Here is a 15,977-nt window from a genome sequence, read left to right as displayed (position 1 = left end):
ATTGTGTTTTGAGCAACAAATTGATTGGGAGCTGTGTCTGCCTGGGGTGATGTTTGCATTAAGGACCGCGCCGCATGCGGCTACGGGGTTTTCGCCAGCTGAGCTGGTGTACGGTCGCTCGCTGCGGTCTCCGCTTCGCATGCTTCGAGACTCGTGGGAAGGCAGGGGCGACGACCCAGTCGTGGTTGAGTACGTGCTTAGTCTCCTCGAACGCTTAAGAAGGGCACAGGAGTTGTCAGGTGAAGCAATGGCAAAGGCCCAGCAGAGGGCCAAGGTTTATTATGATCGGACAGCCAGGGCCCGTCGTTTTGAGGTGGGCGATGAGGTAATGATATTGCGCACATCGCTAAAAAACAAACTCGACGTGCAGTGGGAGGGCCCAGCACGGATTGTTCAAAAACTGTCGGATGTTATCTACGTGGTGAGTCTGCCAGGAAAACGGAAAGCACAGCAAGTTTACCACTGTAATCTGCTCAAACCCTATAGACAACGGGAAGCAGTGGTGTGTATGATGGTAAACGTTCCCGAAGAGCTTCCGGTCGAGCTTCCGGGACTAGGCTCAGTGACGAACAGGGAAGACACTGATCAGGTCATTAGTGACTTAATCATTAAAGCACCGCTGTCGGTTGAGCAGAAAACCGAACTACACCAACTCTTACAAGAGTTTCAAGGTCAGTTCTCTGAGAGGCCTGGTAGGACTTCTGTCCTTACTCATGATATAGAACTTACCTCCCCAGAGCAAGTACGATCCAAGGCGTACCGGGTGTCACCCCGCCAGCGCGATATTATAGAGGCTGAGGTAAAGAAAATGCTACAGCTCGGTGTTATTGAGGCGGGTGAGAGTGATTATACCTCCCCTTTGATTTTAGTTGAGGTACCGGGCAAGGAACCTCGTCCTTGCGTCGACTACCGCAGGCTTAATTCCATCACTAAGGATCAAATTTATCCGATCCCTAACATCGAGGAGCGCCTTGAGAAAGTTAGTAGCGCTCAGTTTATTTCCACCCTAGATCTTGTCAGGGGTTATTGGCAGGTTCCACTTACAGAAGAGGCTAGTAGGTATGCGGCGTTCATTTCACCAATGGGAACATTCCGTCCTAAAGTTTTGAGTTTTGGTTTGAAGAACGCACCATACTGCTTTTCAAGCCTCATGGACAAAGTGTTGCGGGGACAGGAAGAATTCGCTTTACCGTATTTAGACGACGTAGCGATATTCTCCGCATCCTGGTCTGAGCATATGGCACACTTGCGGGCAGTGCTAACCCGCCTGCGCGAAGCGGGCTTGACAGTCAAGGCTCCCAAGTGCCAATTAGCACAGGCCGAGGTTGTCTACCTCGGTCACGTGATTGGACAGGGTCGTCGCCGCCCCTCTGAAATAAAGGTGGCCGCTGTGCGAGACTTCCCGCAACCGCGCACGAAGACTGATATTCGGTCGTTCTTAGGTGTCGCCGGCTACTATCAGAGGTACATCCCCAGGTACTCCGATATCGCGGCTCCCCTGACGGATGCTCTAAGAAAAACAGAGCCCCAAACAGTCGTCTGGAGCGAGACAGAGGAAAGAGCTTTTAGCGCCCAAACAAGCCAGCCTGTGCTACGATCGCCAGACTACACAAAAGGGTTCGTTGTTCAGTGCGATGCTAGTGAGCGAGGCATGGGCGTTGTACTGTGCCAACGGGAAAATGGAGAAGTGGAACACCCCGTCCTTTATGCTAGTCGTAAGCTGACCTGTCGTGAGCAGGCGTAGAGCGCCACCGAGAAAGAGTGTGCGTGTCTCGTGTGGGCCGTTCAGAAATTGTCATGCTACCTAGCCGGCTCGAGGTTTATCATTGAGACGGATCACTGCCCTCTCCAATGGCTGCAGTCAATCTCTCCCAAAAATGGCCGCCTCCTGCGCTGGAGCCTCGCCTTGCAACAATATTCCTTTGAGGTGCGTTACAAAAAGGGGAGTCTCAACGGTAACGCCGATGGCTTAAGTCGAAGCCCCTAACGTAGGAATCCGTCTCAAAGTTGTTTGTTACTGATGTTTTCTTCCTGAGGCAGGATTTTTAACATATTGCTTTTGTTTAGTGTTTCAAAGTGATTATGTGCTTTCTAGTGCAATTTTCCAGTTTGTGGATGCGTTCTGAGTGCTGCTTGACTACTGTAAGGAACTAGGCAGTAGTATAAAAGGGGAAAGAGCCTGGCAGAGCTTAGTGAGGGTTGTCTCGTGGTTGCTGACTGAGCGGTTGCGTTTCGGCGTAGTTCTAACGCTTGCTGGGAACGAGCACAAAAATGGCAACTCTCCCGAAGTCACTTTCCAGTGTCCTGTGTGATCCTGAACCTGAGAACGAGGCCTTCTCTGTGCGCTGCGCTCAAGCAACGTCGAGGGACGACCGGTTTCGATTACGAGCATCATCGAGCGTCATCCCTCCGGACAGCGGATGCAGTCCCCTGACCATCGGGATCTCCTTCTCCCGGCGGGGCGGTCTGTTACGTTTCGCCTACGACGCGCGGTATAGCCGGCGCGGATGCAACGGACGCCGGGGCTTCGTTCAAAGTGGCGGTCATTTTGGGCCCGTTCAGTGCTGCCGTAACGCCTCCCGCCAAGCGCGTCCAGGCAGGTTTCAATGCCACGTGTTGTCGTGTGTGCGTGTGTGTGTGTGTGCATGTTGGTGCCCACGCTTGTCAAAGCGCGGCAGCCGGGGAGAGGAGCTCCCCAACTGGGAGGCGAGGAGGTCTGACCGGCGCCGGCCCAGCGGACGCGTCACTTCACGTCTCAACATGTCCGTGCGTCGCCGTCTAGTGCGACTCATCCCGAGCCGTTCCTTCTTGCCCTCGACTCCGTGGGTATAAAAGCAGCTGCCCCGGACGCAAAAGAGAGACTTCGATTTCTTCCTTCGAGTAACGTGGTCGCCCTGACCGGCTGCTCTTTTGCGATGCCAGAATAAACAAGTTGTTCTGTTGCCAGTCGACTCATCCTTTGCCGGGACCTTCGGATATTTCCAGCTGTGCCCCAGGCCGCCAGGCCAACGCTACCCTTGGGGCTTGCAACCCATTTGCAACAGTAGCCATGCCATCTTTTCGTGGCACTCGTGAGAAATCAACTACCCTATCAAGGTGTCTTTTTTTAATCAATCGAATGTTTCGCGCCTCTCCCCCCCCCACAATCCCCACCAATGCCCGCATCAAAACGGTGGGTAAGGTACGGCTTGCGACGCTGCTCACCACCAAGCGCGTGTCCGTTACCTCTATTCGAAAGAAATGGGCAATTCGGCGCCACAGATGCAAAGACAAAAGTCAAGGTTCTTACGTACGCCATTGTTGTCCGAAGACTGTTGTGCCTTGGCTCAGGGAAATGCTGTCCATAATCAGCCTGCGACGTAGAAGGTAAAAGAGTATAATGATATTTTATTTTCACTCTAGTCCCGCAGCGCATTAAAGATATTACGAGAGGTACACAGCACGCTTTATTTTTGATAATCTATTATCTTCCACCTAAGTACATTTCAGACTGCCTACAGCATTTCTTACCTACAGCCACGCAGGCCCCAAAAAGATCGAGGCTTCATTTAGGGAGGAGAGCGAAGCCACGTTTGGTAGGTTTGTTCTCTCCTCATTTCTACAGCAAGGGAAAATTGCTGTTATAAAGGTGTCAGAGATTCAATGAATTACGTTCTAGTGCAGACAATGTTCAGTAGACTTCGTTCTGCTGCAGTGCAGTACAACTGCACGTAAGAAAATTCCCAGCTGTCCAACTGGCCCAACAGCAAACTCTAATTGTGTTTAAGAACCACAGGGGACAAGCAGAAATTTGCCTGTAAGCTTACAGCGCTCTCAAAGAAGACCTTATCTCCGAAAGCGGAGCTCTTACATGCTAGAGAATACCAGAAAACACGGTACGGGTGTCGCCATGATAGGCCAAGTTGTGAACCAAAATGCATATCTCGACACTGAATTTTCGTCGTAGATACTGGCGGCTACGCTATAACGGCATTCAGCACAAAGCGTTGGCCACCCATTCATTTTGGTAAGGATGCCATGGCTTTGAAACGACTGGTGGAAAGATTCATAAATACAATTCCGTCCGCGATAACTCGTCTTTTTCTTCCGGACAAGCGTCAAAGTACCCGGATAGGGCCGGAGAATCACTTTTCACTGAAAACGATAAACTGGATGGAGCTTTTCTCAGTGTTCCTTCAACTGCTGCATACATCGAACGAGGTCGGTGCACTCGCCTCAGGTAAATGTCCTTGAGCGTGCACACGGTAAGCCCGATAGACGCGATGCCCAACGAAGCACACCGGGTCTCTAAGTCCAGGAACAGTTGGTCTAGTCCATTGGGACTGACTGTGTACAAGGCCAGTGTGGCACTCCTCGCAGAGTTCTCGATCATCTCTGCCGCTGGGGCGCGCCTCTGCACCGCATTGAGGAGCCGCTCTGCGCTGAATTCCGCTGGGGGTGGAAGCTTGGTGAGGTGTATCTTGTAGCCGACTCCTGCGGGGGGAAGAGGGGAAACAAACGGCTTTTTAGAGGCCAAGCAGCAGGTGGTTTCTATTACAAATGCCGTCATGTATTTATCATGAGAGTTGGCAGGTTCTGTTTCAAGATGGTTGCATTGCTTCGTTTTCACTCTTGCATTTTTGGAAGTTTATTCGCACTTCTTGCGAGGATTCTTATTCGAATGGAAGGCGTTTCTAAAACTACATAATTAATTCCTATCCCCCGTCCGCAGATGTTTGTGAAAAAAAGGTGGCTCAGTGGTCATAGCGGTCGGCCGTGAGTATTAGGCGGCAGGCCGCGGCTGCCGGTTTTCGATAAAACGCTAATGTGCTGAGCTATGTCAGTTCTCGATAAAGAACCGCAGGTGGTGGAAACTATTACTGAGCCCCCCTGTATGGCATATGCTACCATCAGCCTCCTACCAATCCCTCCTTATTTTCTTCCTACAAGGAGCGATCCATTAATACATAAAGAGCGCTACCATTACTGCTTCTTTCTTATGCTCACTTTGCATACGAGACAGAGAGAATCCATTTTATTCGCAACTTTTCCGAGGCCAGCCAAGTAATCCATGAAGTCTGGGGTAGAAAGGAACAATGGGGAGATTGTACGGCTAGTGGTCATTCAAAGAAACAGTTGGTGCGGCTGACCTAGTGTTTTGGGTAGTCGGGATACCGGCGTTTCTATGCGCAGAATTCACCTTAATGAATTCATCGCGATTTGCAAGAAAGCAGGGATTGCAAGCGATTCTTTAGAGGGGCTTGTCTTCTGACAAACTAAAAGAAAGAACCATGTCGCTAAAAGCACAAGAAGTGTGACGTCTGCGCTATAGACCTCAATATATCTGTAGAGATATTGGATTACATTGGAAGCAACAGGGCTAAGCATTGAATCGCTTGAGCATCGCTGCAATGTCTGTCGGTGTAGTACACACTACAGATGACGACGGAGAAACAAAATAAAGAGGTCTCTGATTTCTCGGCTTTTGCGTGGCTGCTTTGTGGCAGCCTAACAGTGCGGGAGCCGAGATATGGGAAACATAATATCGCGCACACATTCCGATGTAATGGTGAGGTTATGAAATTTACAAGATTAACGTAGTTTGGAATGTGAAAGGCGTAACTGCTGAGGACTGTTGGGATAGGTGTTTTGTCTTACCAAGAAAATCTCAAGACAGCAATGATTACCATGTCGTTTCAAACACGCCGGCGTAACCTTGCGTTTTGCGATGACTTGCACTCGCTGACAACAGGCTGCCACATTCTCACGAAATGGGTGCGCTACAAGTAAGACTCTGTGAGGGGTTGAGGGGGTTCACAACGATGGGGACGCTGTGCATGCGCAAGCCCGACTTTAAAGAGGATGTAATTGGCAACAGCATGACTGGCGGACAGGGTCGCCGCAGAATGCACGCACCATAGGTGGACTTGAGGTACAGCGGCGAAGCGTTGCAGACGATGGTGCCCGAGGAGAGGGCGATGACGCGGTCGGCGAGCACGTCGGCCTCGGCCATGTCGTGAGTGGAGAAGAGCAGAGTGCTCGAGATCCGCACACCAAGCAGCAGGTCCCAGATGGAGCGGGCGCTGTTGGGGTCCAGGCCTGACGTCGGCTCGTCCACGATCAGCAGCTGCGACGGCACAAGGGGCACCTTACCAAGGAGAGCATGGATGCCACGTTCACCGCACTTTCAACTCGTCTTCAAGAGTCAGGCACGCAGTCACTCGCCTTCATTAATCCCTTCCGCCTCTCCTCCCACATGAGAAAGTAAAAAAGACACAGAGAGAAATAACATTTATTTGCACCCGTCAAAACGTTGATGGGTATCCGAGGCGCCGCTCAGTCCCAGCCATGTCCTCCCCTCAGCCGTCGACCGGGATCTGTTGGATCTCAGCAGCAGCAAGGGCGAGACGGATGACTTCACGTTGTTTAGTTTCGTTCTCGTTGTGAAGCAGTGCCTCCCAGGACTCAACCGTTCTATCAAGTTGTCCAAATCTGCGACATGTCCGTATCATATGGATCATGTCCGCTATGCCCTCGCAACGTTTGCACCTGGGACTGAAAATCACCGGGTGCCACTTGCTATAAAGTTGAGGGTTAGGGAATACTACGGTTTGTAGCTTGCGCCACGGAACCTTTTTGGTTTTGGTTAGCTGCTTACTTGCTTTTGGAAGTACCGCTCTGCCTAATTTGTAATGGTTCAGGATTTCCTGATATGTATTAAGATCGTCATCGAACTGTAGGAGCTCCTCATCGCGCAAGGTGGACGGGGTTGTGCACAAGACGGCACTGGGATTCCGGAAGGTAGCTAATCCTCGGGCCAGTGCGTGCGCTTTCACGTTTCCCCTCAACCCTTGGTGCTCTACTGCTCTTTCCTTCCTCCGGCTCTCATGGTAGATGGGATGCATGTTTTTTTGGAGTGGGGGTATCTTTAATTTGTCCCTAACATGTCTAGGAACCAGGTGAGTACGTGTCACGCTCGAGGCTCGTGCCCCAGCTTCTCCAGAAAGTCAAACAGAATTCTTCGAAAAGTGGTTCGCCACTAGGCGCCCGTGAAGGCATTATTCCGTTCTGTTGGTGTCGCGCGGCACAGACAGCAGAACACGAAAAAAAGTAAATAACGTTTACACACAGAAAAGAAACCGAAAAATAGTTATGTACCGTTATAAAAGAAATTGTATCAAAGTCACATTAGGTCGCACTGTTTATTACCATCTAAGCAACTGATGGTGAATAAGTAAGAGGAAGAAAAAGACAAAGAACAGATCGGGGTGGTCGCCGGTACAAGGTAGTAATGTAGACAAACCTCTCTACAGCGAAAGAGTTACAACGAAATAATTAATATAATGAAGGAATAAACATTCCTCTTGGAAGTTCTCATTAAATCCGTGCATCTACAATGTAATTTTTCGAAAGTAAAACTCGCCTGCAAAGGAATTTACCGAACCTCATAGGAGCCCCACTCTCCATCTATGGCTTATTACAGTCGACCGCGGATATAATGAATCCCAATATTTTAAATTGTTGGATATATCGAGCACACAGATCACGCCTTTGAAAATCCCCTGTGAAACTATAGGAAAGTCGCGTGGTAAATCGAACTATTTCTCCGGTCATTCCGTGTATCGAATGGTACGCCGTGCCGACCCTGCAAATGGCGCTTGTTTAACAGTGCTCTTCGATCATTTTTCCCGCGCGGAGATGACAGCTGCGCGGCATTGGGCGCCTGCTGGCGCTGTGAAACCGCCTGACTAGGGCCCGTATTCCGAGTTTCTGTGATAATAAAAAGCGTCATAATCTGCCGCAATGGACGCACCTGATTGGTCGAACCGCCGGAAGTGGACGGGGTGGTTTGGATGCAGCGAAAAGGGTCGAAGAAACCGGACGGTGACTTCAAACACCTAGCGTACGCAGCAGATGCTCGACAGCCAACATGGCGGCGCCCTCTGAAGTGGAGCCTCTCACCTCGAAGTTAACTCGTCGATGTTACTGCGTTTTTCGGCCCGTGAACTGGCTATAAACTTTGTACGGGACTTTCGCTTCGTTTTGTCTTGCCTATAACAAATTGGGTGGACGATAAATTCGGCCTGTTTTTTTTTTATTTCTTTGGACGATTCGGCAGCTACTAGGCCTAACGAGCACCGGTTTGTTGCACAAATTGTTCTCGTCATTTAAACTGGATGGCGCCACAATCACTGAGTTATCTCGCCTGCGTACGTTGAATGGTGTAAAAAAGCAGAAGACCCTCAATATACTCGCGTTTACTGCGCGCAAACGTGCATTTCCTATTCTAGAGCTCTCTATTAGCTGTTGAAGCGTCCTGCATCATGATCGTGTGTAATGTCTGCCAGAGTGAAACCACTCACGTGCACGGATGGTCAGTCGCCAGCGACGCGCTGCTACACCGAAGCGTTTGACATGCTAGAGGTGGCTTTTTGGTGTCCCTTACGATTCTCGATAGCCGCGGTGGTGTGGCTCTTTATCATTGAGCTCGCGAGTTAGCCGGCAAGTTAGTTTTAAGAAGTTAATGGGGATCCGTGCGCTTCGTAGCATGGGGAACATATGAAAGCTTCGTCTGCGAAGTCTCCCAACGCATATGTCAAGAGAAACGCAGTGAGAAAATTTTTTTAGCTCATCCCTTTTATTTATTTACAGTGCCTGCATAAAAAGAATTAAAAAAACGTAAATTACCGTCTGCACAACCGTACGATCGCAGCACTAATTTACATTCAGCGATGTTGCAGACGGCAAGTCGTCACGGCGTCTCGGTTCAGCACGGCACGGAGCGCACATTGTGCAGCGAGTGAGTGCATGCTACTAATTTTCCTCTGAGTTTTCGTTTCCTCATGATACATGTAAAACACCGTGTTATGCGAACAAGCTAGCTGCATTTTATTTACCATCGGCTATTTACGGCTGTAGAGGCCGCCTTCTGTCAATGAAAAGCCATGCGTGTTTGCGTACAATATTTTCTTCTTTAAGTACACTTCCGGCCTTTACGGTCCAGAAAAAAGTGCCTGAACTGTATTGTTTGTATTTGCTGAAGTCAATTGGGTAAATAAAGCAGATTTGATATTACTCCTTTACAATGGAATCCGATGCGCAACCAAACTTATGGCTGAATGTTTCGTCTGTCGCATTGGTCGCGTTCTTTTTCTCGGAAAAGAGCAAGAGCGCCGCTGGACGTTCCGACGCGGCAACCGCAACGCAGTGACATCCTGCCACCGCTCACAGTCGCAACCGAACCGACATCCGCTTCCGGTTTTTTGAGCAATCAGGTGTTGCCGCTGCGGCAGATTATAGCGCTTTTTATTATGACACAAACTTGGAATACGGCCCTAGGTGAACATTAGACGACTGAGAAGGGGTTTCGGTCTCTTATGCTCCTTTTCAAAGCCACATCGCTGCCATGCTGGGAAGGCAGCCGAACTAACTAAAGCTTAGCCACGGCCTTCGCCTGGCGTTCCTCGATGTCTTCGCTGCCAAAGACGCTGCGGAAACCAAATACGCCTTAATTTCGATCTGCGATTTTTCTATTTATAGTGCCCTTGTAACAGGATTAGACATCTGATAATAGGCAGTGACTGCTTTTAAAGAGCCATGCGCTGCGGTTTGAACGCGAAACAGGTTAAGCCTAACAACCCGTTAGCGATGCGCTGACAGCACGCTGGCGGGCGACACGTCGCTGTAAAAAGCGCGTCTCTAGCGTGGTTGCAGTGCATTTGTCCTTCTAAGTTACATGTAAGAGTATCTATTACCTTTTTTTATATATCGAATTAATGATATTTCGAACTACACCGCGATCCCTTTACAGTTGGACATATCCGGATTCGAGTGTATTTCGATTTGTAACGGCACTGCGTATTGCGTACCCATTCAGTGCGGCAGGTTGAAATGGGTGAAGGCAGGCTCGTGTGCAAGGGAGAGGCCGATGAAGCACACCTACCTCTCCGCTCCACCGAAATTAAGCTCGCTGCTTCTTCCCCAAACTTTGCTTTGGCGGCGGTCTTTACGGGTGCGGATCCCCTCCACCGTCCCTCCCCGCTATAGAGCAAATGACCTCTGGGTCCTCCCGAAAAAAAAATCATGGTCTCGCGCCTGGCTCGACCACCGCACAAAACACGCGGAAAACGCGGAAGCGACTATGGGGTCTTGAGGAACGCCGTAGTGTAGGGCTCCGGATTAACTAAAGCCACAAAGGTTTCTTTTAACAGACGCTGACAATATCAGCGCAGACGTGCGTTCTTTCATTTCGTCTCCATCGAATTGCGGCCACCGCGGCCAGGATTTGATGCAGCGGTCAAAAGGTTTTCGCTGCAGAGCGGGTGCGCTGCTAACACAGTGCAGCCAAGAAAGGGGTCTCTCAGCAAGACGATCGCTCGGTGAATGGGATCATTATTACGTGACAGGGTATAAGGACGGGCAGTGCATGCCAACGCAAGTACACCGCAATAAATACATGTGCGCGGCTTTTGAAGGCATGTCTTGAGGATAATTTCCGTAGCACAGTTAACACTTACAGGGGTGTTTCGCGGTTGCCACATAAATGCTATGATTTTAGAACACTCTCAGGTCATCCCATTGTGATAGGCAGTGCATCAAGTGATTCTATATATGCTGCCTTGTTATTGCGCGTGTCTGAGCGTACAGGTAAACACGCGGACAAACACACATACGCGCACATTTTCATAGGCAAACGGATGCACACAAATGTTTTGAAAACACCGAACAAAGATCGTGAGGTGTCTTCAAAAGTCCAAATTGCTGGAGGGCTGTACCTTGGGCTCTGCGATGGTGGCAATGGCGATGCTGAGCCGCTTCTTCTCCCCGCGACTAAGTTGGTCGATCAACTCCCGCGCCTTGCGACCCAGGTTGATTCGGTCGAGGCTGGCCACCGCTGCTGCCTGGATCTCGCGTGGCCGCATCTCTTTGATCTGAGCCGCGCACGAAATGAGCACGCGTAGTATTGGCCAGCGTACGCTGCCTACGTGCCGTAAGCAATCTATGATCCTCAGCAGCCTCCACCGGAACTCTGTTACACGCCAGTTCTGTTCAGTTTTCTCATGCTAAGGCGAGCGCTTTCCAGCGATTGGCTTTACGCGTTCGAAGAGCATTTGCAGAAATATATGAAGCCTTGGTTTCAAACCAGACTTGTCCATAGATGCACTAAGCCGTAGTGACAAGCAAAAAGCGTGACTTAAAGCTAAACCGCTTTTATAATTTAAAAACGACTTCGTTCCTTAAGGAACCACCACTGGTCGATATGAAAAAAAAAAATAAGCGATGATTTGTGTACAAATAATGTGAAATGTAGAGCCCTTTTTAAGTGCAAACAGCTCTGTTCCAAACTGACGCCTCATTTGTGCCAGCATCTGTGTACAGCGACAATGTCACACATGACTACGTGTTCCCAAAGCAGTGCAGAATATAGTTTGCTGTTTAGCACCATTCAAAAGGAAGGAAGCATTCTATGATTCTTTTCAGACGGCAAAGAAAATTTTATTGAGATATTGATGTTTTCTATGCTTTACTTGGAAAGGAAAAAATGTATATTTTTATTTGATCTATTTCTTCTTCTCTCTTCTGTACAATTTTCTAACATTTAGTTGCTCCTACAAGAAACTCGCGAATTGTTTTTCTTGAATTTTGCGGATTGTCATGGCTTCTGCCCTTTCTATTTATTGCCTGTATTCTACTATTCTGTCTGTCCTGTCACTAGCCTTTGGCTGTTGGGCATAAAGGCTTTCTGTAACATTTTAGTATTCAGATCAAAATAAAAATGATGGGGTTGATGAAGAAGGCAGCGAAGTTCATCTGCAACTTACTGCGCCGAAGAAGAGCAAGTGCTCCCAGACTGTCATGTCGGGAAAGAGGAGGTCGCGCTGCGGGCAGTGGCTGACGGAGCCGCGGGCAAGCCTCGTGTATTTCACCATGTCGTAGCCACGCACGAACACACTGCCTACAGTAGGCTTCACCAGGCCTGCCGAGGAAACGTGGAATGCGAGAATACATAGGCCGATATGGATGCAGCTATGGCGAGATACAGCCCTTTTCCTTAAAAAATCAGTTTGTACGTCATTCAAAGAAGCCCTGTTGTGTGTGAACGATTGATAGCAAGACAGTTTTCTGGGGGTTGTTGACGACGTGTGCGGCTTAGTGGACACAGTTCTGGACCCTGTTCGCGTTGTGGGGGCCCGACGCGCAATGTCCACCCTTAGTGAAGGTCATCATTAAGGTCATCATCATTACTGGAACGGGACAGGACTGTTTCCCCTTCCAGTAGGACACGTTCCTGTCTCAGGAGGCATATTTCTGGCGCTGAAGGCGTCCCCCAGTGCAATCGCGTGGATCCCACCTCCCCGCATAAGTTAGCCCCAGCGTGAGTTGCACAGACTCCTATAGTCAGGCCCTAGTGGACATTGCGGCCGCTGAAGCCGGTTCCTCCATTCTGCCGCCTGCAACCGCGGAGGCGACGCTGAACAACTATTGGGTACTCGTCCAAGGCTTCAGCCAACTCGCATACGGCTCCTGGTCATCAGCCGCTAGCGACAAGGACGTCCACCCGATTGAATCTCTTGGAAACATGGGCCTCATCATCGACCACTGCGTTACTCAAACATTGAAGCTAGCCGCAATTATTTTAAGTATGTAACTTTGTGAACTTTTGCAATTGCAAACACATTTTTGTATTGACCACAAGAGTCAATTGTGCATTTTTAAGCGCAGAGTTTTTACTAGGATGTCAGGCAAGGCGCGATGCAGGACTCCGGATCTTTTCCGGCTTCCTCAGATCCTTTAACGCGCACGATAATCTCCGTGCACTGAGAATTCTTAATTGCCACTGGTGCACACATGACAGCCTAGGTAGAGGGATCAATGCAGTCACTGTCACCGATGATTGTCGGCGTATTCTTCCCGTCAAAGCACCACGTGCAGCGCTGCAAGTTTTTCCTATCTGTACCGTCTTCGCCTACAGCAACCATGCTGTGCAGTTTAGCTTCCATGTGGTAGAGCGAAGCCCTTACGGCTTCCGAAAAATCTGAAGGCTTTTCCTAGAGAAAAAATTGATGCGATAACCTCATACTGGCTTTATCATTCAAATATTATGCATTTTGTATGATACTATCATAATTGAATGACATTTGAATGATAACGGATAAACATTTGTAAGAAAAAGCCTTATGAGGTCATTACATCAAGAGCTTTTTAACTAGGGTTGGAAGGCGAGAACGAGTGTTCTTATAATACCTAAGAGAGATTTAGAGTGTGAGGGGGAGATGTATAGCTGCACTATACGTCTGCGAAGCGAAACGTGCAACCTGCTTACTTTTGGCGAGGACGACGCATATTCACGGCTTACTCGCAAAGGAGTCTGTCGTCGTGCACCGTGCCTGTACACGAGATGCAGCGATGAACCAAAACGACACCCAAGCCATGCGCTCACCCGCCACTATGTTCATGAGCGTCGTCTTCCCGGCGCCGTTGCGGCCCACCACAGCCGTGGCTTCCTGTTCGTACGCCTGCAGGCTGACCCTCCGGAGAGCGTGTGTGCTTCCGTACACCTGAGGAACGCAAGCGCAAGGTGTCCTTCGTAGATGTTTACAAGCAGTCGTTACCATACACAGCGACCCTAAACTATATGAAGGATTTAGAAAACGTTTAAGATTTTCCCAGCTGTCACTAACTAGAAACTGTCTTGAACTCAAGATTTCACTTTTCCATACTCTTACTGACACGATTAAATACATTTTATTGCTGCATCTGATAAACAGTTGGAATGCTTTCCTTAGCGTCTTTGGTGCAGTGTATCGATAGAATTTTCGGACGCCGGAAACTGGGGTGTGTATGTTGTGTTCTTAAGGTCCCATCTGGCAGTGCTCTCGTATTAGGATGCGGTCGGCAAAAATATATGAGCAGATAAATGGCGTTATCTTTGCTGCTTCATTTCATCATGACCCTCGACTGGTTTTGTCGATGTGATGGATTTTGCGAAGAATTCTTGATACGTACTACGCCCACACAAAACATTCCTTTTCTGGGTAGCTTTGAACGTGCGATGCCATTGCTCTTTTTTCACATCTTTATATTGCAGGCGTGAAAGTGCACATGAGCAGTCTTCGCTTTCGAATAATTTACCTTTCGGTTATCAGTAATGGAGTGCTTCGAGTGCCCTGTGGGCGAGCAAGATCTGGGGTTTACTGACCTGATTAGCTATCCCCTGAAAAACGCCAGACTTTAGAGCTTGTGACTTGTTGGTACAGCTAGCCGGGCAAACTTGATTCGGAGGAAATGTATTGTATCCTTGGACTTGTTTCCTGTTGTTTCACTCGGCAGGTTGCTGTCGTTTTGTTCGTTCGACATCTGTCAAAGCAATGACTGCATGCGTACTTGTAGCCTGCACACCTGATTTGCACGGCAGAGTGTTAAGTCTCGAAAGCCCGTCACTAGAGAAGCTAATCCAAGTGGCTTAAAGCTCTGTCGAATATCCCGCACATCCACACTGGTTTACCATGGTCACGTCCTCGATGTGCACAACGGGCCGTAGAAGCCAGGGCGCCGGCTCGAAGCGCTTGTCGGAGTAGTCCAATGGAATGTAGGGTGGTACCCGAACTGTCGGATTTGCTTGCCAGTACGAAGGCTACGAAAAGAAAACATATGAGAACGATATGAGTCTACGTAAATAATAAAATAATGGGCAGGAAGAGGCAAGGAAAAAAGAAAACTTCATGCGGATACTGTCTTTTCTGTTTGGCGCGGTTTTTTCATTAACTCAACTCTTTTATTTTTGCTTTCCAGGGAAAAGTTTATTAGCGGTGTTTTGTATTCTACGCCTCTAATGGAGGAAGGGATATTTTTGAAGAAAGTACAGGGTGTTCCATTAAATAAAAAACTTCTACAAAAAGCGCCAGAATAGCTACAATACACATATTTTGAGGATGGCTTATATATGGCCAGGTGAATGCCTTGCGCAGGCACAACTGTAAACGCTGCATTTACCGAAGATGCTTTAATTAATTTCCTAATTCAGCCTTTTATGCCAATTCCGGATTGAGGCAGATCACGCATATTGCTTTTTAGATTATTATTGTACTGCGAGGATGCGAATATCTTCATTGTAGTAGCGCTGTTTGACAACACGTCAAGTCTACCCGGGATTTGTTTTCCTGAAGGCGTCAGTGATTACCTTGTTGCCATCATCATCCTCAGCCTCACTACGCCCACTGCAGGGCAAAGGCCCCTCTCATTTCTCTCCAATTAACCCTGGATTCCTATATTGCCTGGACACAGGGTCCATATTATTGTTCACTACTTGACTTCATTAGATCAGCCCACCTTTGTTTCGTTTATTTAAGCATCTTACTCATCTCTCATTGCATAACCTTTATGCCATGAGGCCATAAACATCGCTTGAAAAAAAACAATGTCCTGTGCCAACTGCGGCCACCATACCCCCCAAATCTCGTAATATAACTTTCTGCCGCACCCTGCTACGTTTGTATTCTACTGGATCCACTCCGTTACCTTTTAAGACCGCCGGTTAGCTTGCCTTCGCATTACATGCCCTGCCCAAGCCCATTTCTTCCTCTCGATTTCAACTAGGATGTCATTAACATGCGTTTGTTCTCTCACCCACTCTGTGCGCTTCCGGTCTCATAACGTTAGACCTATCATTTTTCTTTCCTTAGCTCGCTGTGTTGTCCCTAACTTAAGCTGAACCCTTTTCGCTAGCCTCCACGTTTCCGCCCCGTAGGTGAGTACCGGTAAGATATAGCTCTTGTACACTTTTCTGTTGAGGGATATTGGAGAGAGAGAGAGAGAGACTCTTTAATGAAGAAACAGAGAATTTAGCCGGCGTTTCAATATCGCTGGCATGCTACTCTGCGTAGGGAGGGGAATTTGGGAGAGAAACACTGAAGGAGAGCAGCGTGGAAGAGGTGAAAAAAAAGAAAGAAAAAAAACGAAGATAAAATGCAGCCATGAAATGGGTACTAAGGATGCAG

General features: G+C 48.7%; 1 protein-coding gene across 1 annotated transcript in view; it reads right to left on the bottom strand.

Annotated features, from left to right (window-relative positions):
- Positions 1-3,670: 3,670 nt before the first annotated feature.
- The window catches only part of LOC144124020 (phospholipid-transporting ATPase ABCA3-like), a 28,199-nt gene continuing 15,892 nt past the window's right edge, over positions 3,671-15,977 (bottom strand). The window contains exons 8-14 of the mRNA XM_077656700.1: positions 14,486-14,614; positions 13,421-13,538; positions 11,802-11,956; positions 10,755-10,910; positions 5,896-6,106; positions 4,215-4,473; positions 3,671-3,704 (exon numbers count right to left, since the gene is read on the bottom strand). Of these exons, the coding sequence (XP_077512826.1) occupies positions 3,671-3,704; positions 4,215-4,473; positions 5,896-6,106; positions 10,755-10,910; positions 11,802-11,956; positions 13,421-13,538; positions 14,486-14,614 (1,062 nt within the window). The remainder of the gene's footprint in view (positions 3,705-4,214; positions 4,474-5,895; positions 6,107-10,754; positions 10,911-11,801; positions 11,957-13,420; positions 13,539-14,485; positions 14,615-15,977) is intronic.

This window comes from Amblyomma americanum, chromosome 3 (assembly GCF_052857255.1).
Source record: "Amblyomma americanum isolate KBUSLIRL-KWMA chromosome 3, ASM5285725v1, whole genome shotgun sequence".
Lineage (NCBI taxonomy): Eukaryota > Metazoa > Arthropoda > Arachnida > Ixodida > Ixodidae > Amblyomma > Amblyomma americanum.
The sequence above is the reverse complement of the archived record's forward strand: the minus strand, read 5'-3'. Positions and strand labels throughout refer to the sequence as shown.